We start from the raw sequence: 27,045 nt of genomic DNA, 5'->3' as shown, positions 1-27,045 counted from the left end.
CTCGCCCACGCCGCTTGGGGCGCCAGGACACGCGTGCTCGCGGGGAGAGGCAGAAACCCTGAGCCTTGGGGCTGCGCACTGCCTTTCACGCCCCTTCCAACTTTCACTTTACATGGGATGTTCCAAGCGTCCTCTTTAGGTGCATCTACACTGTAGAATGAATGCAGTCTGATCCTCTTTTAAATGTTTTAAATGGCTCACTGCTATGGGGTCTTTAGGTTTCCAAGAATCTTTGGCGGAGAAGGTTAGCAGAGCACCTGATGAACCAACCTGGACACAGCATATTATTTGAGAACACAGAAATGATGGACTACTCTAACCACCACCATGGGAGACTACACAGAGAAGCCACTGAAATCCACAAGCATGTGGATAATTTCAACAGAAAGGAGGAAACCAGGAAAATGAACACAATCTGGTTACCAGTATTTTAAAAACCTTCTAAAATCAGGACAGTAAATAAGGAACAACACACAGAAAACGGGAATTCCAGACAAGAAATAATCAGGGCCAGCTAACATTTTCCAACAAAAGATCCCCCAGGCAGTAAACAGCCAGATCTTGAAGCTGCAAGGCTATTCAATGTTAATTAAGGTGGCCAATTGAAACATTCACGTCTGCCTCAAACAGACAAGCGTTCTTTCTCCCACCCTAGACATTCCACAGCTATATAGACCCTATTTGTCTAGTTTCCAACAGACTTCACAACCTCTGAGGATGCCTGCCATAGATGCAGGCGAAACGTCGGGGGGAAATGCTTGTGGAACATGGCCATACAGCCGGGAAAATTCACAGCAACCCAGTGATTCCGGCCATGAAAGCATTTGGTTCCAAGACTCTGGCGGAGAAGGCTACAGACTTTGTAAAACTACAACTAACTCCTTGGCAGTAGGGTCAAACTGCATTCCTTCTCCAGTGTAAACGTATCCTTGGTCGACACTTTCGCCGGCCACTAAAATATTAAAAATCCAACACAGCCCTTTGGCTTCCTTTCCTGCCTCCCTTCCTCCTTCTGTCCCTATTTTTAGGGAGGGAAAGCGAGGCCCGTTGGGCGCTTTGGGACTGGATTATCCGGAGCCAGGAGGGAAAACGTGCCTCCATTTGACTTGCATAACAAGGGTATGAATTCATAGGGCCCCATCTGCGCCTCTCTCCCCAGCCCCGACCTCTCTTTAAAATATATATAAATATAATGTCTCTAAATCCGCCCGAACATCTCGGGATTCTTTGCATTCAGCTGGGGAATCTGTGCCCCTGGGAAAAGAGTGGGTTCTTGTCAAACGAAAAGTGCTTTTTCTTAAAAGAATCAAGATCTGCACCAATAAAAGAGAAAGTCTGTAGTTTTGCCCTGTAAAAGCTCTAAACCCAGCTTGAAAGGGGTGGCGTTTTTATTTTATTATTTTTGACTGCGTGGGTCGTAGCATCGATCCCTTGAAACAGATGCGAGGCCAAAAGCGGGATTTAATGAGATCAACCTGTGGAGGCTGACTTCAGGGTCAAAGACACGTGAAAACGATCAAGACCCGTTTAAAGGCGCTTTCTGCTTGAGTTATCGCGGGAACAACCCCCTCCCCAAAACACACAACCGTAATGAATCGCGCTTCAATTCTATTGGTTTTTCTGTGGAGGGAGAGAGAGGGCCCTGCTACGCAGCCATATAACCCAGAATATCAAGGCAGAAAATCCCACAATATCTGCTTTGAACTGGGTTATCTGAGTCCACACTGCCATATATTCCAGTTCAAAGCAGATAATGTGGGATTTTGTTCAGCTATGTGGAAAGGACCAGACATGCTGAGAAATAACTCCTCCAGTGTTTGATTTTAATGCCCCTCCCCCCGTTTCAGTGGAATTATTTTTCCACACGTCTCTGCCTTCCTTGGGGACTAGATTTGGATGTTCAGGAAGTCTGGGAATAGGCCTCACCCCTTTAGAAACCTATCATTTACATCTACGTAGGAAGCTTTTCACAAAATGCATAGAAAAGCCCGCACTTTCCAAAGAGTTTTCATTCTCATTAACTATATTCATTTCCAAGGACTGGCTGCTCCTGGAAAGGAGAGATAGGGGCAGCAAAGGAGTATTCCGAGCTGGAGGGAAGAGTTTCTACCGCTTTCCTCCCGGGGCCCTTCCACACCGCCCTATATCCCAGAATAATCAAGGCAGAACATCCCACAATATCGGCTTTGAACTGGGTTATCTGAGTCCACACTGCCATATATCCTAGTTCAAAGCAGATAATGTGGGGTTTTATTCAGATGTGTGGAAGGGGCCCTAGGCTCAAGGCTGATGGAGTCTCCCGAGACAAATGAATGCAGAGATTAAACTTTGGCTGAAGGCGATGCCAACTTTTATAGTATTTTGCTCAGTGAGGCTCTGTCACATTCTTGCCAGAGCCATGATAGAGCATATTTATTAATTTATTTACTAGGGACTCAGAGCGGTTTACAATATAATAATGCAAATTTCAATGCCAAAAATAAATGTAAAACCAAATCATATATCTAAAGAATAAACATATAACTATGCATTAAAATCAACAAGACCATATACATGCACCCATATGTATGTATGTCTAAGATACAAATTACATGTGTGTGTGTATTCTACTAATAATTTCACAATTTTCTCCCTTGGAAACCCCTATTCCTGGGGTTATTTGGGGCGTTGATTCAGAAAATGGCAGTGGATAGACTGCATCCACTCTAGTTTCTTAGATATGGTTATCATGATTTTCAATGGGCGAGCAAATGGCGATTGATAGATGGCATATATGTTCTGGAATTCAAAAACTAGAGCTGATGCAGGTTTTGGAATCGGCAGGTCAATTATACCTTATCGGCCAAACATTCCAGGCACCAAAATGTGTATTGGCCAGTGTAATATATTTATAGGATATATATATACATATATACATATACATATACATATATATATATATATATATATATATATATATATATATATATATTGTATTATATTTATATATATCACACTGGCCAGCACACACATACATATATATTATATTATATTTATAGTCTTTCTCACCCCTGGGTGGACTCAAGGCGGCTTACAATATATTAATGGCAAAAATTCAATGCCAACATACATATAATAGAAAAATACATAATAACTAAACTCTAACATAGAACTATAAATTAAATTCATTAAAATCATTAAACATAAAGCACAAACAACATTTAAACACTAAGACAAAGCATGAAAAACATCCTGATATAAATATTAAAATCATACGATCCAAAAATCGATTAGATTTTACTTGTACAATTTCTATTAAAACAATTCATTTGTAATTGAACTCCCCTTTCCCCCCCCCAAAAAGGTTTATTTACCAAATGAGCCCATCACCTTAGTAAAATATTTCAGGTCACAAGGGCGTTTTGAGCCTTTGCCGGATTGGAAATATCTCTTTCCATCCTATTGGCAACTCCAACAGTGTGTGTATGTGTGTGTGTGTGTGTGTGTGTTTGTGTGTGTGTGTGTGTGTATTAACCCCCTTCCTTCCTTCCTTCCTTCCTTCCTTCCTTCCTTCCTTCCTTCCTTCCTTCCTTCCTTCCTTCCTTCCTTCCTTCCTTCCTTCCTTCCTCCTGAAAGGAACAGAGGGAATGGATAAAATCGTTTTGAGAGGAGAAAAGTATTTGAAATTAACCAAATAGAAGTTGGTTCAGTTTTTTAAATTTTTGGTAAAAGAGTAATGAGAGAGAATAGGGGTGTTTTTTTGGGGGGGAGGGGGCACACCCCAGAGTGACTGCAATTCCCTGCGAACGGCCCGGTGATCCGCGTCGGGGGCGCCTGTCCCTTGTTGTTAAAGGATCCTGTTTCAATTTAGCGTGGAAACGCGCTGTAAATAAATTGGCGCTCCTCCGGTAGCGACTCCTTATTAACCTTTTATTTTTAGTGTTGTACCGGCAACTCATATCGCCCAGCTGTCAGGGTTATAATTGAAAGTTATGAGACCACAGTGAGGAGCCGGCAGTAATTCAATTACCAGCAAATATCTTTGGGTTTTATGGGCGCAGGGCTAAATTAAATGTCATTATTCACTGTCTCTAATGGAAATCAAAAGGAAATCAGATTAGAGCCTTGGCGAAGGAAATCGCGGAGTGATCCTTAATGAAGAAATAACTGTCTAAAACACTGTCCCGCGCTTTACTTAGCATATTCATGACTACTTGGAATTGATCGGGAATCACACCCGGCCTGATTTATGACGCCTCCCGGCGCCGGATCGTTCATCACTTCACTTGCTTTTCCTCCTCGCCTTCGCCTTCTTCCCTCCCGGCTTTTCAAGGGAAGGAGAACCCAACCCTTTGCCATCATCTGGCTCCCAAAACCGGGCTGGAAGAAAAAGCCCTCCATTGCTCTGTGGGCCAGTTTTTAACGCGGATTAGCTACGCCCTGCCCACACCAGATAATTAGCCCCTTTGGTTCTCCATGAAGAGAGGAAAGCGAGCACAAATAGAATAATAATATATGTTGTCGAAGGCTTTCATGGCCGGAATCACTGGGTTGATGTGAGTTTTCCGGGCTGTATGGCCATGTTCCAGAAGCATTCTCTCCTGACGTTTCGCCCACATCTATGGCAGGCATCCTCAGAGGTTGTGAGGTTTGTTGGAAACTAGGCAAGAGGGGTTTATATATCTGTGGAAGGTCCAGGGAGGGAGAAAGAACGCTTCTCTGTTTGAGTCATGTGTAAATGTTGCAATTGGCCGCCTTGATTAGCATTGAATAGCCTTTCAGCTTCAAGGTCTGGCTGATTCCTACCTGAGGGAATCCTTTATTGGGAGGTGTTAGCTGGCCCTGATTGATTCATGTCTGGAATTCCCCCAAAAGGTTGTCAAAGGGCTGTCTTTCTCCTTTATCTCTTGAGAAGAATCCAGATCAATAAATGGTCTCTGGGTGGATAGTGGGCCCCGTCCACATCGCCATATAAAGTAGTTTGAAACTGCATCATATGGCAATGTAGATGGGATCGTGGTGTGATTATTATGGAATTATTCCTGATGAAGTAAAAAAGCCAAGTTATAACTGCCTAGTCAGTTTTGGGCATCATCTGCTCTGCCATATAATGCAGCTTTAAACTGCATTCCAGTGTAGATGGGCCCACAAGTTAGCCCTTATCGAGGGAGCATCTCAATTTGTGTTTTTCCAATGCCACTTCCTCCCGCACAATTCGTAATTGACAAAATGGGGAAATAATATCATTAAAGTTGCAATCTTCGCGAGAAGGCAAATTGAGCTCAAGGGTGATGATGCATCTTCATAGGAACTTTGACTTTACACTGGATGAGATTGTTTGTTGTGGGGTGCCTTCAATTTATTTTCCGTTGATGGAAAGCCGAAGGGGAATCTGTCATCAAGGTTTGTTCAGAGTGGGTTTGCCTTGTTTTACTCTGAGGCTGAGAGAGTGTGACTTGCCCAAGGTCACTCACTGAGTTTCCAGGACTGAGCGGAGATCCCAACTCTGTTCTGGCCTGAGACTCAAACTATACTGACGATCGTCACTTAGAGGACTCGTTCCTCAGCTATATTTCGAGCACGAAGTGATACTGATGACAATATTATTCCGAAGTACAGATCAATTTAATTAATAATAGTAATATTATTATTAATTAAATATTAATATTAATTAATTAATAATTAATACATCAATAATTAAAATAATATTGGCGTATTATCTTGTTATGTAAACATTACTGTAAATAACATGGTGCATTATCTTGTTATGTAAACATTACTTTAGGGAATAATAATAACACCAATAACCAAAAAATGGTTGGCAAAATAAAATTTCTCTGTTTGGCAATTCCTGGAGGAAGAGAGGAGAGCAACGTTTCATTTTGCTCTCTGTCGAAACCAAACCCAGTTAAAGCCGAGGTCTTTGGGTGGAAATGGATTAAAGCTGTTAACTCTCCACACGCCTGCCGGGAAGTCAGTTTCACGGAAATCAATGGCGTTTCTTCCTAAGGAAGGAGTGCACCTACATTGTAGAATGAATGCAGTTTGAGACCATTTTACCCTGCTATGACACTGGGCTATGGAACCCCGGGATTTGTAGTTTGGAGACACCAGCACTCTTGGGCAGGGAAGGCTAAAGGCCTTGTAAAACTACAACCCGTATAATCCTATAGTATTTAACCATGGCAGTTAAAGTGGTGTCAAACTGCATTCACTGTACCGTGTTAGTGCACCTTGTAATTGGTAACAAGTCTTCAAAACTATTATATATATAATATATAATATATAATATATATATAAAAATATCAAATATATAATATTATAATATACTACGGGTCGGGTTGCTGTGAGTTTTCCGGGTTGTATGGTCATATTCCAAAAGCATTCTCTCCTAACGTTTCTCCCACATCTGTGGCAGCCATCCTCAGAGGTTGTGAGGTGTTGGAAACTAGGCAAGTGGGCTTTATATATATTTGAAGACTTCTTCCTAAATGCACCCAGAGAAGAGGTTTTCTTTCATCTGATATTCGGGTGCATAGAGCCCATTTGTCTAGTTTCCAACAGACTTCACAACCTCTGAGGATGCCTGCCATAGATGTGGGCGGAACCTCAGGAGAGAATGCTTCTGGAACATGACCATACTGCCCGGAAAACTCACAACAACCCAGTGTTTAGGACCATGAAAGCCTTCGACAACTTATAATACGGGTCTTTCGGACTCCTCCGAACTCTTTCCTTGGAGTTGGCAGCAACTCCTAGGATTCCTCAGCCTTGAGCCATAACCGTTAAAGTAGTTTCAACTGCGTTTTTTCTTCAGTGTAGATCAGGCATGGGCCCAAGTTGGGAAAGCAAGCTTTAGCATCCCACGTGGAGCCAGCCAATTCCTGTGTAAAGCAACGCTCTCCAGCGCCTTTTGGAATCATAATTAATGTCTTTGGAAGCCTTTCTTTGCATTAATTACTGCCTTGTAAATGGCCATCATTAAGGCAATTGAGGCGAGCTCGGAGGCGAAATGGGAAGCAGGAGGCGCAGTTAGTCTTAATTAAGCGCCGGTGGAAGCGGGGGAGGGGCGGGGAGGGGGCGGGGCCAAGCGAAGCGGAGTCGAACCGTGTGGACTTGAAGCGCCCCTCTTGGAGCCATGAGACAGGCATCTTTCAATTGCAACATCATCCCTCCGCCTTTCCCCGTCTCTCGGGAAAAAGCTGCCAGAACATGATAGGAACTCCGAATGGGGAATAAACTGGGATATTCGGCATGAAGTGGCTGGAAGGGTTTTGATTGTGTTTACAAAAATTAAAATCAGTCCTGGTGACATGATGATAATAATTCCTGCAACCCGGATTTGGAAAGATTGTGAGGATCACTTGGAAGTAAAAACCAGCAAGAATGCTCCAAAAGAGAGACTGTAACTCTGGGTGCATTCACATGGCAGAAATCAAGCATTGTCGAAGGCTTTCATGGCCGGAAGCACTGGGTTGCTGTGAGTTTTCCCGCGCTGTATGGTCATGTTCCAGAAGCATTCTCTCCTGACGTTTCGCCCACATCTGTGACAGACATCCTCAGAGGTTGTGAGGCAAGTGGGGTTTATATATTTGGGGAATAATGTCCAGGGTGGGAAACCATCAAAATGAGCAAAATCTGGCTACCAGTATTTTAAAAAACCCTCTAAAATCAGGATAGTAAATCAAGAACACCACTCAAAAACAGGGGAATTTCAGACAAGAAACCATCAGGGCGAGCTAATACCTCCCAACAAAGGATTTTCCCCAGGCAGGAAGCAGCCAGGCTTTGAAGCTGCAAGGCTATTCAATTGCTAATCAAGGTGATCAATTGCAACATTTACACTTGCCTCCAGCAGACAAGAATTCTTTCTCCCACCCTGGATATATAAACCCCCGTTGCCTAGTTTCCAACATATCTCACAACCTCTGAGGATGCCTGAAATAGAAATAGAAATATGTCTCAGGATCTTATCCATTCGATTATTTGCGTTCTCTTCCCCTAGAAGTTTTGAACGGAAATTCTCGCAGTACTGAATTAATTTTTCATCTCACTGGCATTTTACTTTTCGAGTTGAAAAAGAAATGTTTAGGATCGTCACATGTGGAGCACTTTGTTCAGAATTATTTCCAGCAAACATCTAATGAAGGAGGTTTACGGGTGCGTCTACACTGTAGAGTTAACGCAGTTTGACACCACTTGACCTACCGTAGTTCCATGTTGTGGGATCCCGGGATTTATACTTTCTTTGAGTAAGGGCCCTTCCACACAACCATATAACCCAGAATATCAAGGCAAATAACACACAATATCTGCTTTGAACTGGAGTATCTGAGTCCACACTGCCATAGAACCCAGTTCAAAGAAGATAATGTGGGATTTTATACAGCTGTGTGGTAAGAGCCAGAGAAAACTAAAGGCTTTGTAAAACTACACATTCTAGGAATCCATAGCATTGAACGATGGCAGTTAAGGTGGTGCAAACTGCATTCATTCTACAGTGTAGAATGGACCCCGAGTCTCAAAAAACTTAGTAAAACATGTCCTGTTTGTCCTCAAATGTGTGAATAGGGCTACACTTTGGCTCTTTAGAAAGCTCTACGGAAACCATAGCTTTAAATGAACAGCTCTGCTTGTATCCATATTTATCCCATTTATATTGGTCCAGGAGCAGTTTCTGAATCCAGATTATCTGCTTTGAACAGCATTATTTGGCAGTGTAGATTCAGCCTGAGTAAATCCTATTGAATAGTGGCACTTCTTTCGGGTTAACCATACATGTGGGTTTAACTGTGGGACAGATCAATGGCTTTTGCTGCTTTTACACTGCCATGTAATGTAGTTCAAACTATTATATGACAGTGTAGAACCAGCCTTCATCTATTAGTTGTGGCAGTTTAAAAATAATCTTTCCAGGGCCCCTTCCACACAGATGAATAAAATTCCACATTATCTGCTTTGAACTGGATTGTATGGCAGTGTGAAGTCAGGGCCCTTCCACACAGTCCTATGTCCCAGAATATCAAGGCAGAAAGTCCCACATTATCAGAGTGTGGACTCAGATAACCCAGTTCAAAGCAGATATTGTGGGATATATGGCTGTGTGGAAGGGTTCCAGAATCATAGGAAGAAGCACAAAAAGGCTGGAATGCTCACAGGTCAGTGGGATTCAACATCACCAAGGGAAATAATAATTTAATGGGAAGTATTGAAAAAAAACAATAGCCTGGGGAACACTGTCACTGTAAACCAAACTTTCAGAATTACTGTGGACGTTAAAATAGTTTAAATGGTTGGAGAAAAACTATTTTTCTCTCTTTCTAAGAGTGTAAGGAGGAAATGCCTGACTAACTATTATTGCACTACAGAGGCCAATGAAAAGCCGCATCCGCTCTGGCCGGCTTTTATAGGACTCAGGCGATGACGTAAGACTTAAAGAGCCAATCACCGGGCTGCTCTCATTTCTCCCCTGCGAGGAGCCCAAACACTGTTGAAATCCGCCATGTTTATCCCGTGATAGTCACATATGCATTTGTTTAAGGCGAAACCCGCTGGGGGTCCTTCCACACAGCCATCTGACCCAGAATATCAAGGCAGAAAATACCACTTTGAACTGGGTTATCAGAGTCCACACTGCCATATAATCCAATTGAAAGCAGATAATGTAGGATTTTATTCAGCCGAGTGGAAGGGGCTTCAGATAACCCAGTTCAAAGCAGATATTATGGGATTTTTTGCCTTGATATTCTGGGTCATATGGCTGTGTGGAAGGGCCCTGAGTCTACTATAACGCGGGTTTCCATAGTATTGAGCATTGGCGTTTCAAGTGGTGTCAGAACGCATTAAGTCTGAAGTGTAGGTACAGCCCTAAGTCACGTGTTTGACAGATGGGCCGTTGTTCGAAAGGCTGCAATCCTGTAGCAAAATCCACTGACTGTAATAGGACTCCCTTTCGAGCCCATCGGAGCGTTTGGACATCCACGCTTCAGATTTAATGCAATTTGAAACCGTTTTAACTGCCATGGACCCATGGGAATTGTAGTTTTATTAGATCTTTAGCCTTCACTGTCGAAGAACGCTGGCGCCTGACCAAACTGCAGCTCCCATGATTCCACAATTTGGAGCCAGGGCAGCTCAAGTGGTGTCAAACTGTGTCCATTCTACAATGTAGATGCACCCTGTGGCAAAGGCACACACCGCTTTGCTTCAAGAAGGTGTGCTTCTCCTGTGGGAGAAGCCTGCATTGTTAATATGAGGTCCTCAAACGAAGCAATCTTAGAACATATAGGCTTGCTGAAACTTATTCCTCTCTTTTCCTCCTTCTTATCCAAATATTGGTCGTTGACTTTTTCTGTCTATATACATAGATCCCGGGAAGTGTAATAAACGAGTGTAAGCCAGTTCCGCATGTATGAATGATCGAACATCCCTTTTAAAAGCAGCAAATAAAATAAAATATCGCAGATGGCTGGTAAAAAAATGTTCCTTCAAACGCGAATATTCTGCCAACTGCATTTCTTTATCTTTAGCCCATACAGGTCACTTGTATTGTGATATATCTTTAAAGGAGAGCATTGACATGCATTTTATGTAAAGGCAGTGGCTTTAACAGCTCTCTCTTGGGAAGGAGATGTCGCTAGAGAAGTTACTTTTGAAACTGTAACTCCAACAGTCTCAACCAACTTGGCTGTACTGGGAGAGTCTGTGGGTGCATCTATCTACACCAGGAACGGGCAAACTCCGGCCCTCCAGGTGTTTTGCACTACAACTCCACAATTCCTAATAACCAGGAGCCTCCTGGCTGTTAGGAATTGTGGGAGTTGTAATCCAAAACACCTGGAGGGCCGGGGTTTGCCCATGCCTGATCTACACGGTAGAATTTGTCGGGGAATCTGAGCTGTTAGGCTCAAAAATAACCCTCCGTTGGGGCAATTTTACCAAAGTATAGCAGTAAACTCCATAACCAGGAACCTCCGATGGCCTAGGGGATAAAAGCCTCGTGACTTGAAGGTTGGGTTGCTGACCTGAAAGCTGCCAGGTTCGAATCCCACCCCGGGAGAGCGTGGATGAGCTCCCTCTATCAGCTCCAGCTCCATGCGGGGACATGAGAGAAGCCTCCCACAAGGATGGTAAAACATCAAAACATCCGGGCGTCCCCTGGGCAACGTCTTTGCAGACGGCCAATTCTCTCACTCCAGAAGCAACTCCGGTTGCTCCTGAAACGAAAAAACAAAACAAAACTCCATAACCAGCAGAAACTCACATGAGGTGAGAAGGGAATAAATAGGCTTCTATTCCTTAGGATGGCTCAGGACTGCAGAGTCAGAATTTTGGTTCAAAAATATTTATTGAAGTAAAAAGAAATACATTCATTGAGCTAACTAGCTTACTAAATCTCATCTTTTAGAGGAGGTAAAAGAGGCAAAATGTGCATCCTCACAAGAAGAAAGGAAAAAACAGAATGCTGTACCCCCAAAATAGTGGAGACCCAATGGTCGACCCAGGGCAGTTTTAAACTTAAGAGAAAGTTCCCTCACGGAACTTCCATTACTACAATCCTTAAAGGGAAGAGACAGTGGCTATAGCTAGCAGTAAAGACAAAGGAAAAACCCTTTTGGGAAACATACCTAGGAATGTGAGTAGCCCTGTCTCTAGTCTAGCTACTCATTGAGGACTAGAAACTTGATGACCCAAAACAACCCAGCAGAATTCATGCCACCGCTTTAACTGAGGCCTCTTCCACACCGCTGAATAAAATCCCACATTTTCTGCTTTGAACTGGAATATATAGCAGTGTGGACTCAGATGACTCAGTTCAAAGCAGATATTGTGGGATTTCCTGCCTTGATATTCTGGGATATAGGGCTTTGTGGAAAGTCTCTGACACAGCTCAGTGTTATGGAACCCTGGATGTTATAGTTCTACAAAGCCTGCCCTGCCAAAGAGGGCTGGTGTCTTACTAAACTACAGCTCCCTAAATCCTAATACTGTAGTATTGAGCCATGGCCATTCACATGGCGCCGAACTGCATTTATTATTGTGCGAGTTATAGTTTCCCAGGCCTAAGTATTTCACGTATATTCCCCTCTGATTTGAGCTCGGGGAAATGTCAGCACCTCTGCCTTTCCGTGGGAATCACTCCCATTGAAGCCAAGGGGACGGGGCTTACTTTGGAGTAAACGTGCTTTAACAAGCTCGATGTAAAATCCCCATTTTACAGCAGGGGACGCTGAGGACCTTCTTCTGATCCTCCTGCGATTTGGCCGCCGGAGGAGTAACGATCCCCACGTTACCTCACTGCCCAAAAAGGGCTAAAGATCTTCCAAAAGTGCAACTCCCACGCTCCCATGGTATTGAGCCTTATCAGTGAAATGTCAGGCTGGAGGATTTCGACAGCGTAGGCGTACCTTGCAAGTATTTAAACTCGAATTAAGTATTGTTATTTTTTAAAATACTATGTATTGTGGAAGCTCAATGAAGAATCCTGGTTTTAACTTTTCTCAGAACGATCCAGTGAGTCTCTTTTTCATTCCCATCCTTTCCTCTCCTCCTTTCTGATAGGTTTGGTTCCAGAACCGAAGAGCCAAGTGCCGAAAGCAGGAGAACCAGATGCACAAAGGTGGGAAGGAAGGAAGGCGGCTTGAAGGGTGGCGGGGTGCTGGAGGCGAAGTGGGCAATGTCTTGGCCTTGGCCACGGATCTCCTTCCTCACTCAGGCCTCTCTCTTCTTGCAGGAGTCATTTTGGGGACGGCCAGCCATTTAGACGCCTGCCGAGTCGCCCCTTACGTCAACATGGGCGCCCTGAGGATGCCTTTCCAGCAGGTAGCGCGTTTTCTTTCCTTGGTCCGCGGTGGGATGTCATTTTGCCCCGTCACTGCGTGGTCGGGACCACGACAACAACGTGTGTTGCTGGACTGCATTTCTTATATGCCCTAGCCGTCGATGGGAGTTGTAGTCCTGGGGATTGTCAAAGGCCCCCTCCAGATTATCAAAGCAAATAATCCACATTATCTGCTTTGAACCGGGTTATATGAGTTTACACTGCCCATATACTCCAGTTCAAAGCAGGCAATCAGGATTTTATATGGCAGTGTAGAAGGGGCCTCAGAGGCACCTTTGGAATTTTCGTCTTTCCCTCTGTATGTCAAAGATGAAGTACTTTGGCCACATAATGAGAAGACAGGAAAGCTTGGAGAAGAGAGGCTGACCAAGGGCAAGATGGATGGATGGTATCCTTGAAGTGACTGGCTTGACCTTGAAGGAGCTGGGGGTGGCGACGGGGGGGGGGGGGGGCACTATATTGCCATGTTCCAGAAGCATTCTCTCCTGTCATTTCACCTGCATCTATGGCAGGCATCCTGAAAGGTTGTGAGGTCTGTTGGAAACTAGTCAAGTGGGGTTTATATATCTGTGGAATTCCCAGGGTGGGAGAAAGAACTCTTGTCTGTTTGAGTCAGGTGTAAATGTTTCAACTGGCCACCTTGATTAGCATTGAATAGCCTTTCAGTTCGAAGGCCTGGCTTCTTTCTGCCTGGGGGAATCCTTTATTGGGAGGTGTTAGCTGGCCCTGATTGATTCATGTCTGGAATTCCTCTGTTTCCTGAGAAACAGAACACCACTCAGAAAGCAAAGGAATTCCAGGGCCAGCTAACACCTCTCAATAAAGGATTCCCCCAGGAAGTAAGCAGCCAGACCTTGAAGCTGAAACGGTATTCAATGCTAATCAAGCTGGCCAATTGCAACATTCACACCTGCCTCAAATACAAGAGTTCTTTCTCCCACCATAAATATTCCACAGATATATAAACCCCACTTGCCTAGTTTCCAACAAACCTCACAACCTCTGAGGATGCCTGCCATAGATACAGTCAAAGCGTCAGGAGAACGTCAGGAGAAAATGCTTCTGGAACATGGCCATACAGCTGGAAAACTCACAATAACCCAGTGAGTCTGACCATGAAAGCCTTTGACAACACAAAGTTAAAACTGCATTATATGGCAGTGTAGATCCAGCAATTGGCTCAAAATTGGATTAAATATAACTCTTTTGCCATATCATAAACAATTACTAAAGGTGCATCGACTACACTGTAGAATTAATGTGAATGGCACAATGTTATGAGTTCCTGGGATTTATGTGAGGCACCAGCGCTCTTTGGTAGAGAAGGCTAAAGACCTTGTAGAGTTACAACTCTCAGGATTCCATGGCATTGAGCCATGGCAGCTAAATTGATGTCAAACTTTCAAGAAATACTACTTAAGACACAAAATTGAGGAGGTGGTCAACTGATGGCCCTCCTGATGTTGTTGGATTGTCATTCCCATTTGTAAGTCACAGTGGGTGAGAAGCTGGATCCACACTGCCATATAATTCAGGTTATCAAAGCAGTTAATTCATATGATGTGCTTTGAACTGGATTATATGAATCTATACTGCCCTATAATCAAGTTCAAAGCAGATAATCTGGATTTTATCTGGTAATGGGACCATAGAAAGGGCCAGAGTTGCAATCTGACAACATCTGTACAATGTTGTTGCAAACCTCAATGCAGTTCTCTAAATGTCTCCACAAAGGTTAGTTCTACAGTAGAGTCTCACTTTTCCAACGTAAACGGGTTGGCGGCAGGCATTGGATAAGCAAAAAATTTGGATACTAAGGAGGGATTAAGGAAAAGCCTATTAAATGTCAAATTACGTTATGATTTTACAAATTAAGCACCAAAACATCATGTTTTACAAGAAATCGACAGAAAAGCAGTTCAATACATGGTAATGTTATTTAGTAATTACTGTATTTACAAATTTAGCACCAAAATATTGCACTGTATTGAAAAGACTGATTACAAAAACACTGACTACTAAAAGGCAGACTGCGATGGATAATACAGAATGCTGGATAAGTGAAGGTTGGATAAGTGAGACTTTACTATATTGAGTTCCGTGGGGCTAACTTCCAGGTAAAGGGGCAAAAGTTTAGACTCTCATGCAGTGATGGAGTTGTTTTCTAAATTGTGTTTGGCATTAGAGAAAATATCACAACAATGGTGTATTATATGGAATAAAAAGCCAACATGTTGGTAAAATTACTTGGACTACAGCTCCAGGCTTCCTAGGGTATTCTGCAAATAGTAGTAAAAGAAGCAATTTTTCCAAGCCCTGCTCATATGGTGCTCATGAACACTTAATTTGAACCTTTTTATAGATAGCTTTGTTTATGTGTGGAGGTTTTCTTTAAGTGCCCCTAGACTGTAGAGTTGAGGGAGTTTGACACTGATTTAAGTGCTGTAGCCCAATGCTATGGGATCCTGGGTACTGTAGTTTTACAAGGTCTTTAGCCTTTTCTGCCAAAGACTGCTGATGCCTGAGAAGACTCCAAGTCCTATGAATCCATAGCATTGAACCTTGGCAGTTAAAGTGGTGTCAAACTGCTTCAAATCTACAGTGCAGATGTACTCTGTGTACCACATCAATAGACTCCTTGCTCTAGTGCGATTCCTGGGGCTGTACAGGGCATAAAAGTGATGTTTTCCTTTAACAGAAGATACAATCTATTAGCCTGACAAGAAGAGAGTGGAAAACATTAATAAGTCATCAGTAGAGATGATGGCCTGGTGGGAGGGAGCCAGGAAGGGGCAGGAAGACAGACTCAGGGAAGTGGAGGTGGTTTAGCCTCTACATATTTGCCAGAACATTTATTGTGCATTTGGTTATTTATTTCTTCCAACGGCCTTTAAAAAATCCATTTGAAGTTAAATATTCTGGGCCATAATACCTCAGTCAGCATGACCATAGTTAATGGGGAATTTTGGGATTATTTTTCCCCAAAGCAACTTTTCCAAACTCTGAGGCTATTGCTTAATTCTCAAGTATCAAAGGCAACAGCATACCTTAAACCAGCGCTTACTTAGGCTCCATCTACACTGCCATGCAGTTTCAGAAGGCAGATTATCTGCATTGAACCAGTTTATATGGCAATGTAGATTTATATAATCCAGTTCAATTCAGTTAATCTACATTCCGAAACTGAATTATATGGAAGTATATATGGGGCCTTAAATTCAAAACATATACTACAAGTAGTCCATGTCTATTCTATTTCTAATTTGAATCACATCCTGCATTGGAAACAACAAGGGGAGGCTTGCCTGGCTTTTCAGAAACTGCATTGATAATGTTTTGATCTCTATGTGGGATGAAATGATCGAAATGGCTGCAGATCAAAGTACACAGATATAGCGCGTATCTACACTGTAGAATTAATGCAGCTTGACACACTTTAACTGCCCTGGCTCAATGCTATGGAATCCTGGGTTGTGATTTTACAAGATTTTTAGCTTTCTCTACTAAAAAATGCTGGTGCTTTATCTACAACTCCCAGAATTCCATAGCATTGAGCCAGGGTGGTTAAACTGGTGACAAACTGCATTGGAATCCACTATATTTATCCTGTGATAGTCACCTACGAATTTGTGTAAGACGAAACCCGCTGGGTGCCCTTCCATACAGCCATATAACCCAGAATATCAAGGCAGATAATCCACAATATCTGCTTTAAACTGGATTATCCGAGTCCACACTGCCATATATTCCAGTTCAAAGCAGATAATGTAGGATTTTATTCAGCTGTGTGTAAGGGGCCTCAATCACAGAAATCTGGTCTGGAAACCACAATAATAGGTTTGCCCTAAGAGTTCTATAAGTCCCAAATGACTGAAAATTGTACAAAAATATTAAGAGCTGAAGGGAAGGATTGGGTTTTTTTTAGGTTACCTTGGAAAATCCTCACCACTACAGTCTTTGCTTCCCTCAAAGTAAAATTAGTATTATTAGAGAAAATTGAACCACTCAATGTAAATGAGTTGCTGGTATTTATATTTACTTGTAATAATTTTTAGAGTTGGATCAGCCTAGGATTGTGGATGGTTTTGACCAAAATAACATCACTACAAGTTGCTGGCCTATGTATGGCACAAAACACACTTTCAGCTTGTCTGCCTTATTGTTACATGAACCTCCCCCCACTCCCTGCCCCACCAGAACATGAGGTAACAGCATAAAGTGCAGGACTAGCTAGTAGAAATGAGCTTCTGTTTCCTTAGCATCCCCTGGAAACTGGAACCTCAAACTCTTTCCCCCAACCAAGTTTGCTTTCCTGATTTAGCCACTTGTATGAGTTATATTGTCCCAGGCCCCTTCTACTCTGCCATATAAAATCCAGAGTATCTGCTTTGAAATGCATCCCTATGTACGCCGCCCGAGTCCCTGTGGGGAGATAGAGGCGGGGTATAAGAATAAAGTTATTGTTAAAATTATTATATGGCAGTGTAAACAATATAATCCAGTTCAAAGCAGATAATGTAGATAATGTAAGACAAATAAATGGGTTCTACTGTCTGGCTTCAGGCCGGCATGGTACCGAGACAGCCTTGGTCGCCTTAGTTGATGATCTACGCCGGGAACTGGACAGGGGGCATGTGTCCCTGCTGGTTCTGCTGGTCCTCTCAGCAGCCTTCGATACCGTTGATCACAGTCTCCTTCTGAGGCACCTTGCCAGGATGGGTCTCGGAGGTACTGTTTTGCAGTGGCTCCAGTCCTTCCTGGTGGGTCATTCCCAGATGGTGTCATTGGGGGAAGCCTGCTCAGCCCCACAACCATTGACTTGTGGGGTCCCGCCGGGTTCAGTACTGTCCCCCATGTTGTTTAACATCTACTTGAAGCCGCTGGGAGAGATCATCCGGAGTTTCGGAGTGAGGTGTCATCTGTACGCAGATGATGTCCAGCTCTGTCACTCCTTCCCACCTGTCACTAAGGAGGCTGTTCAGGTCCTGAACCGGTGTCTGGCCGCTGTGTCAGACTGGGTGAGGGCCAACAAATTGAAATTGAATCCAGACAAGACAGAGGTCCTCCTTGTCAGTCGTAAGGCTGAACAGGGAATAGGGTTACAGCCTGTGTTGGATGTGGTCGCATTCCCCCTGAAGACACAGGTTCGCAGTCTGGGGGTTCTCCTGGACTCATTGCTGAGCCTGGAGCCCCAGATCTCGGCGGTGGCCAGGGCAGCCTTCGCACAACTCAGACTTGTGAGCCAGCTGTGCCCGTTCCTTGGGAGGTCTGACTTGGCCACGGTGGTCCACGCTCTGGTTACATCCTGTCTGGATTACTGCAACGTGCTCTACGTGGGGCTGCCTTTGAAGATGGCCTGGAAGCTCCAATTAGTACAACGGGCGACAGCCAGACTAATAACTGGGGTGGCTTACAGGGAGCGTACCATCCCCCTGTTAAGCCAGCCCCACTGGCTGCCGATATGCTACCAAGCCCAATTTAAAGTGCTGGTTTTGACCTACAAAGCCCTAAACGGTTCTGGTCCAACTTACCTGTCTGAACGCATCTCCTCCTATCAGCCCACGAGAACCTTAAGATCATCCGGAGAGGCCCTGCTCTCGATCCCACCTGCCTCACAAGTGCGGCTGGTGGGGATGAGAGACAGGGCCTTCTCGGTGGTGGCTCCTCGGCTGTGGAACTCCCTCCCTAGTGACATCCGGCAGGCTCCATCCCTTCTGGGGTTTAGAAAGAAGTTGAAGACCTGGCTATGTGCGCAAGCGTTTAATAAATGAACTCAGTTAGCGTTGACATGGATTGGATTAAGGCTCTTGCACAAGGTCTGATGGATGACTGGCATATATATTCAGTGTTGCACTGTGTTAAATCTTTTATATATTGTATTTTACTATGTTATTTAACTATTTTAATTGTTGTATTATTTTATTGTATTATGATATACTGGTAGTGATCCTGCCAGTTGTGTAAGCCGCCCTGAGTCCCCTTGGGGAGAAGGGGGGGTTGAAATATCAGAAATAAAATACATAAATAAATGATCTGTTTTGATAATTTGTATTATATGGCAGTTTAGAATTGGCTTCAGTTTTCCTACTGGCACTTATTTATGGATATTGTAAGTCCACCCTATGCCTTGGGATCTCAAAGCTGAGTGCACTTATGTACATGTGCCTTCAAGCCGCTTGTTGACCCATGAAAATACCATGCATTTCATAAGTGTTTTATTGGTCAAGGAATCTTCAGAAGTGCTTTTTGCAGTTCCTTCCTCTAAAATACAGCCTACATTTTTTATAATATGTTTTTTATTTTTGGACATACACACACACAACATTTACTATTTCCACTGCCACCATGAGGATTGTTTTCTTTTACATAGCAATCCTTTCTGAGACAATCCTTATAGATTTACATATAACATTTGTATCCTTTTCTTATGTTGGATAATAAGAAGGGATTAAGGAAAAGCCTATTAAACATCAAATTACATTATGATTTTACAAATTAAGCACCAAAACATCATGTTTTACAACAAATTAACAGAAAAAGCAGTTCAATACATGGTAATGTTATGTAGGAATTACTATATTTGAGAATTTAGCACCAAACATTGAACTGGGATATAGGGCAGATATAGGACTTTCCACAGATATATAAACCCCACTTAACTAGCTTCCAACAGGCCTCACAACCTCTGAGGATGCCTGTCATAGGTGTGGGTTAACCATCAGGAGAGAAAGCTTCTGGATCATGGCTAGGCAGCCCAGAGACCTGGTCTCGAGGGCGAAGGCCAGGTCGTGGAGGCGGGCCAGGCCACGCCCATGGAAGGAGAGGAAGGCCATGCCTGGGTGGAGGGTGCTGCGGGTGGAGGACCAGGAGGGAGGTCCAGGCACAGCCTTCCTCTCCTTCCGCTGCTTTGTCCCCGCCGCCTCTGCCTATTCCTCCTCCTCCTCCTCTCAGCGGCAGTGACTTCAGGGGAAGGGGAGGAGGCTGAAGGGCGCAAAGAGGGCAGGGGAGCCAGGGAGCAGGAGGGAAGCAGGCTGCACCCTTCTGACTCATGGCACATTCAGCAACTGCGTAGTTTGCCTAATGGTTGAACCGCCCCTGTCTCCCATGCAAATATTAACCAGATCTGATCCTGCTTAATTTTCAAGATAAGATGGGATCGGTTGCCTTAAGGGTTTTTGTCAGCCATTAAAACAGTTTTTGTAAATGCCAGTGTAAGATGTGGTAGCTATGACTCCTCCTCCTTTCAGATGCCTACAAGCCCAGCATGGCGAAGGAAAGCCAAAAAAACTTGGCTGACTTCCTCTTAAAAAATGCCCCAGCCACCAGACACCATGAAAAACAGAACAAACCCATTTATTTCCTTAAGAAAACAGAAAGGAGGAGGAATGTATAAGACTTTGCTCCTCCTGAGGGTTTATAGGCCATCGGCTTTGTTTACCACCTTGTCCGTTTCACCTTCTTTAGCTCTTACGGTTGAGGACAAAATGGAGCAGGAACATAGCTTCCTTTATGTCCTGCAAAGGGACTCTGTATGCGTTAAGCGCCTTGCTGTTTGGTTGTGAGACTGTCCACCTTTGGGATGGATTTCTCCCACTCGGAGGAGACAGAAGTGGGCCTCCAGACCAGGACACCACAGGGGCGGAGTGGCTCTGTGGGTGTCTGGCTTGCTCCAGAATATCCACAGCCCTTCTTTTCAAAATGAAGACAGAAATCTCCCTTTTACACATATTGAGATGGAAGGAAAAATATGAAGAGGCAGCTTTCAGTCCAACCACTTGGTGTCTGGCTGGAAGGACAGGGGAAGAGTAACCAAAAACCATCAAACAAACTTCCTTTAATGTTGTTCATATTTTTGAACAGACAGATAGAATATGATGCGACACATACACATATATAGATAGAATTTGATGGCACATATCTATTTGGATCAACCTCACTAGGCCGTATTGTCCAAAATAGAAGTCTACAGCTTTTACGATTTTCTATCCATTATACGCTCCCTCAGGAGCACTTTGAGAGGTGATAAACAAAAGCCTTAAACTAAATTGCAATGAAATAAACAGCCTCTAATAAGTAGAACTTGAAAAGGCACAAAACAACAGCAGCAGTAATGGAGCCAGATATCCCATCTCTCATCTTCTCTCACCTCATGTTACTTCACTCTGGCCCCTTCCATACAGCTGAATAAAATCTCACATTTTCTACTTTGAACTGGAATATATGGTAGTGTGGACTCAGATAACCCAGTTCAAAGCAGATATTGTGGGATTTTCTGCCTTGATATTCTGGATTATATGGCTGCGTGGCAGGGCCCTGCTTCTTTCTTTGTTTGAATATTTGTTAGGTAAAAGCTAGCTATTTTAAAATGGTTTTATTTATCACTTTCCTAAAAGGGAATAACAATAATATTAGCGACTATTAATAGCCAGAGGTGTGTAGAATAGCTTTGAGGGTATACCTCTGCATGGATTGACTGCATGTTAAAAACTCACTTCAAACCTACTGATTTTTGAAGCCATTTAACACCACAGTGTTCTGTTTTAAATTTGAAAGTATGCCTCTGTTGGACCTTTGCCTCAAGGGGTTAATAGGCAATTGAAGTTAACTGTAAGTGTGTTTTCTTTTTTTTAGTATCCCAGAGGAATTAACAAAACATTTAATCTGTTTTCCCAGGAAGCATTAGTTTTGCTTGGCTGATTGATAAAACTCTTGTAGGATGTGACAATCACACTTCAGTTAGGGAAAGAGGTCTGGAAAAGCAATATTATAGCACATGTGGGAAATGTAAGTTGTACACTTAAGTTGTACATAAAAGTTCAGTTTATGACTTCTAAAATGTTGCAGTCATTGTGTTGATAGGGAAATGGGGGATTGTAATCTCTGTCCCCAATCCTCAATTTTCCCAGACTTTGTTATAATTGGTATCTCTAAACATTCAGTTGTATGCAGCAATTCACCCAGAAAAGGACTTTCTGATTGATTCTGATGTCTAGATAGTGCCCAGTGCAAAAATGGATTAAAATAGAGCAAACATAACTCTCATCACTTTATGATTAATGTACGAAGTCACAAAGCTATGGGGATTGCCTTTCTACACGTGAGCCTTTAAATCTTCATGGCAGTTACAGAAGTTAACCCCCCCCCCCCAGTCTTATCAAATTCACCCCTTTAGTGTGACATTAACTTGTGTATGTGTGTGCCTTCAAGTTGACTGTTAATTTATGGTGAGCCATTAATCTTGTTGGGTTTTCTTAGGCAGGTAATAGAGTTTGGCCCCATCTTCACAGCTGTATAAAAATCTAGATTATTGGCTTTGAACTGGATTATAGCAGTGAAGACTCAGATAATCCAGTTAGAATCATAGAATCATAGAATAGTAGAGTTGGAAGAGACCACATGGGCCATCTAGTCCAACCCCCTGCTAAGAAGCAGGAAATCGCATTCAAAGCACCCCCGACAGATGGCCATCCAGCCTCTGCTTAAAAGCCTCCAAGGAAGGAGCCTCCACCACGGCCCCGGGGAGAGAGTTCCACTGTCGAACAGCTCTCACAGTGAGGAAGTTCTTCCTGATGTTCAGGTGGAATCTCCTTTCCTGTAGTTTGAAGCCATTGTTCCGTGTCCTAGTCTGCAGGGCAGCAGAAAACAAGCTTGCTCCCTCTTCCCTATGACTTCCCTTCACATATTTGTACATGGCTATCATGTCTCCTCTCAGCCTTCTCTTCTGCAGGCTAAACATGCCCAGCTCTTTAAGCCGCTCCTCATAGGGCTTGTTCTCCAGACCCTTAATCATTTTAGTCACCCTCCTCTGGACGCTTTCCAGCTTGTCAACATCTCCCTTCAACTGTGGTGCCCAAAATTGGACACAGTATTCCAGGTGTGGTCTGACCAAGGCAGAATAGAGGGGGAGCATAACTTCCCTGGATCTAGACGCTATTCCCCTATTGATGCAGGCCAGAATCCCATTGGCTTTTTTAGCAGCCGCATCACATTGTTGGCTCATGTTTAACTTGTTGTCCACGAGAACTCCAAGGTCTTTTTCGCACACACTGCTGTCAAGCCAGGCGTCCCCCATTCTGTATCTTTGATTTCCATTTTTTCTGCCGAAGTGAAGTATCTTGCATTTGTCCCTGTTGAACTTCATTTTGTTAGTTTTGGCCCATCTCTCTAGTCTGTCAAGATCGTTTTGAATTCTGCTCCTGTCTTCTGGAGTGTTAGCTATCCCTCCCAGTTTTGTGTCGTCTGCAAACTTGATGATCGTGCCTTCTAACCCTTCGTCTAAGTCGTTAATAAAGATGTTGAACAGAACCGGGCCCAGGACGGAGCCCTGCGGCACTCCACTTGTCACTTCTTTCCATGATGAAGACGACGCATTGGTGAGCACCAATGAGTTCAAAGCAGATAATGTGGATTACCTGCCTTGATATTCTGGATTATATGGCAGTGTAGAAGGGCCCTTAGTTTTGCCATAGTTCTTCCTCTGAAATATAGCGTACAGTACCTGGTATTCATTGGCAATTTCCCATCCAAGTACTAACCAAGGCCAACCCTTTACCTTCCAAGATCAAATACAATTTGGTGCCTTTAGGGTAGTGTTTCTCAGTCTCTGCTCCTTCAGGTGTTTTGTATTTCAGCTCCCAGAAATTCCATCAAGTTTATCAGGTGTTAGGAATTGTGGGAGCTGAAGTCCAAAACATCTGGAGGAGCACAGTTTGGGAAACTCTGCTTTAGGATATTTAGGTTGCTGGCTACATTAGTATAAACTATTACCAATACTTAGTAGACTTTACTAGCCAACACTATACTATATATAAAATTACTAGACAAGATTATAGTGTAAAGTAGTATAAATAGATGTTACTAGTCAGCACTGTACTAGTACCTGACATACATGTATGTAGTAGACATACATAAGCAAATATTGCAAAAATTACTGGGAGATTTTCAAAGACTAGCTTTTCCAAGCTCTTGTACAACAGCAAGAGATCTTTAGACAAAGGCAGAGCTAGTTATGATGTATTTGTAGATACAGCTTCCTAGTGGTTAGAGCTGTCCGACAGTGGAATATGCTGCCTTAGAGCATGGTGAAATCTCATTTTCTGAAGGTTTTAAAGCAGAGGCTGGATGGACATCTGGCGGGAGTGTTGCGATAGTGTGTTTTTGCATGGCAGGGGGTAGGACTGGATGGCCCCTGTGGTCTCTTCCAGCTCTAGGATTCTATGTGATTTCAGTACCATACTTTTGGCCAGTAAAGTAATGCAGTACAAGAACTAATAGGGAATATGTGCAATTGACAATTGGAATGGCCCCGGTCTATGACTTTGGATCATGTGATTTTAATGTTTAAATGTTTTTAATTCTATGTTTTAATGTCTAAATGCTGTTTATATCTTATGTTTAATGTTCTTATTAATTTTAACACATAGTTATGTTTTTTGTTTAGATTTTATTATTTGGTTTTACATGTATATTAGGCATTGAATTTTGCCAATATTATGTTGTAATATTGAGTTCCCCCAGGGGTGAGAAAAGCGGTATATAAATACAGTAAATAAAGAAATAATGGAGCAGAAGTCCTCTGGAAACTCCTGTACTAAATCTCTCTTTCCTTTTTTGTGCTTGTTCCCCCTCTTCTTCCAGGTCCAAGCTCAGTTGCAGCTGGAAGGGGTCACCCATGCCCACCCACACCTGCACCCTCACTTGGCTGCCCATGCTCCTTACCTGATGTTCCCTCCACCCCCCTTTGGACTGCCTATTGCCTCCTTGGCTGATTCCGCCTCTGCTGCTGCAGTGGTAGCGGCAGCAGCAAAGAGCAACAGCAAGAATTCCAGCATCGCTGACTTGAGGCTCAAGGCCCGGAAACACGCAGAGGCCTTGGGACTTTGACATTTTCTTCTCCCAGAAGCCTTTCTGTTGCCAGGGATGGACCATAGTTCTCTCCTCTAGTCAGCATCCAAGCTTTGCTGGGATAAGGACAATTGGTACCTTTTCAAAAAGGCTGCAGGTAGACACAATCAGCAGTGGCTTTCTTCCTCCCTCTCTTCCTTCCCTTCTCCCTCCTCTCTTCCCTCCTTCGTCTTTCTTTAGTTCAAAAAAGCTAGCAACTCATTCAGTTGATCTGAGGACTGAAGGACTCAGTGGCCTACCTGTTTTTATTATTATTATTATTATTATTATTATTATTATTATTATTATTATTATTTTGTAAAGGCACTTAGTGCTAATTATTGCAGTTAAACTGTTCTTCTGCCACCTGGTGTTTAATCCTAAAGTGAAATCAGTCTGAATCAAAATGAAAAATATCAATTAAAAAGATCTGGAAAACATTTTAGAAGAAAGTAAATTTGGGGAGGGGGGCACTCTCCAAACCACGTGGCATCCGTGACTCTTGGGACAACTGGAGTTTGATTCTGGCAAAAACGATCATCTTGTCAGCCTGACACCATTTGCTGCTGCCAGTTTTGCTACTTTATGCATGTGCCTCACTTTAAACACCGTTTGAAAAATCACCAATTATACCGGGGAAAAAAGAGGCTTCAGAAAATCCTTGGGGCTGGTCTCCATTAAGACGACATTTCTTTGTTGCCAACAGTATTCTTTCACTCTCATGACTTTCTTCCATTATGAAGGAGCTGCTGCTGCAAAAAACTGGTTTGAATTCAAAGGTGGGATTTCAGATCTGAGGCAAGGAGCTTTTCTGAAAACAAAGCAGTCCAAAAGGCGACATTCTTCATAAGGAGCCATGACAACAGCCACAGCACTGAAGCGTTTGTGCGTGTGAGAAAAAGACACCTAACTTAGTGGTGATCCAAAGGATGGGAGTAATGTTGAACACATCTCTCTTAAAGCCACCTGAACAAGCTGAAACTTTGTGCCATACAAACAGTTTGACTCTATCGTTTTTATTTCCATACACCTGGATCTCTGCGGAAAGCCTTCTTGGTTTAACAGGATTTCACATGGTTGATTCATCTGTCATAGATGGATACACAGTTTTAAAAGCATAATACTGATGCAGCATTAATTTTAGTGAAAATGCAATTAAGTGCAGTAAAGTGCAATACTGTAAATACTATAGATTAAAAGGGAAAAAATTAGCTGCACATTCTTATTCTGTTCATAACCAACTCTGCAGGAACTGTGACAGTGTTCTTTGTGCTCAGACCTGGGAATTGCCATTTTTTGCCAAATGATATTGTCTGAGCCGTTAACAGATTGGTATAGAAATATGAATTGCATATATAAAAGAGAATTGCCATGATTTTGAATCCACTTCATGTGCCATATTTCTGGGAACTAACCTCTCAAATGCCTGTATTAATGATTATAATTCTTGTTATTATTATTATTATTTGGCAAATTGTTTTAAAATCAAGGAAGCAACAATCAAGCCAATGTTGTGTAGAAGTGGACAAGTTCAGTGTTCAGAGAGGAGGAATGAAAATGGATTTAATACACAGCAAATGAGACCTCTGATGCTCATCAACAAATATGAGCTGCAAATGTCTGTCATAGCAATGGAGGGAAATTCCTTGAAATTATATTACCAAAGTGTCTAGATTTATTATGCCCATATCTCCCACTCGCATGTAAATTCCTTTAAGCCAATTTATTAACTGGTGCTGCTTCTGGAAACAAATACTGCTCTTGTCTACTTCTATATCTGTTTTTGCATTTGATATAAAAGCCTCATTGATGGAATCTCTGCCTCTCAACATCATAAAAGTCATTACATCTGTTCAGTTTGCCCTCAAGTGTATTCCTTTTTTAAGCAGTCCATTAGCGGTTTGATGCTCTGTGTGTGTGTGTGTGTGTGTGTGTGTGTGTGTGTTTTAAATAAATGTCTGTGCATGGTAGTAATCTACTGAATGAAAGAAAAAATAGGTACGGTCTGGTCCCTTTATTTGTGGATTTGATATCCATGGCTTCACTTATCCATGCCCTAAAAATATTCTCCTCTGGAAATGTTTGTTGGTTGGCTAGGGGTGCATCTACAGTATAGAATTAATGCAGTTTTACACCGCTTTAATTGGCATGGCCTTTTCTGCCAAAGAGTGATGGTGCCTCACTAAGCTACAAATCCCAGGGCATGAAGCCATGGTAGTTAAAGTGTTATCAAACTGCATTAATTGTACAGTATAGATGCACCCTAGGCCCTCCTCTGCAATTCCATGGCCCAAGTATAGTCAAAATATAGAGTTCTTCATTATACACGGTTTTAGGTATCC

General features: G+C 42.9%; 1 protein-coding gene across 2 annotated transcripts in view; it reads left to right on the top strand.

The window, feature by feature from the left end:
• Nucleotides 1–26,559, top strand: part of shox (SHOX homeobox) — a 33,194-nt gene extending 6,635 nt beyond the window's left edge. The window contains exons 3-5 of one of the 2 annotated variants that reach the window (XM_062975326.1): nt 12,541–12,598; nt 12,713–12,804; nt 24,458–26,559. In XM_062975326.1, the coding sequence (XP_062831396.1) occupies nt 12,541–12,598; nt 12,713–12,804; nt 24,458–24,703 (396 nt within the window). In that variant the 3' untranslated portion in view covers nt 24,704–26,559. The remainder of the gene's footprint in view (nt 1–12,540; nt 12,599–12,712; nt 12,805–24,457) is intronic. The other variant, XM_062975327.1, reaches the window with a different exon arrangement.
• The last annotated feature ends 486 nt before the right edge of the window (nt 26,560–27,045 follow it).

The sequence above is a fragment of the Anolis carolinensis genome, chromosome 3, assembly GCF_035594765.1.
Source record: "Anolis carolinensis isolate JA03-04 chromosome 3, rAnoCar3.1.pri, whole genome shotgun sequence".
Classification (NCBI taxonomy): Eukaryota; Metazoa; Chordata; class Lepidosauria; order Squamata; family Dactyloidae; genus Anolis; species Anolis carolinensis.
This window is presented reverse-complemented; position numbering and strand designations above follow the sequence as displayed.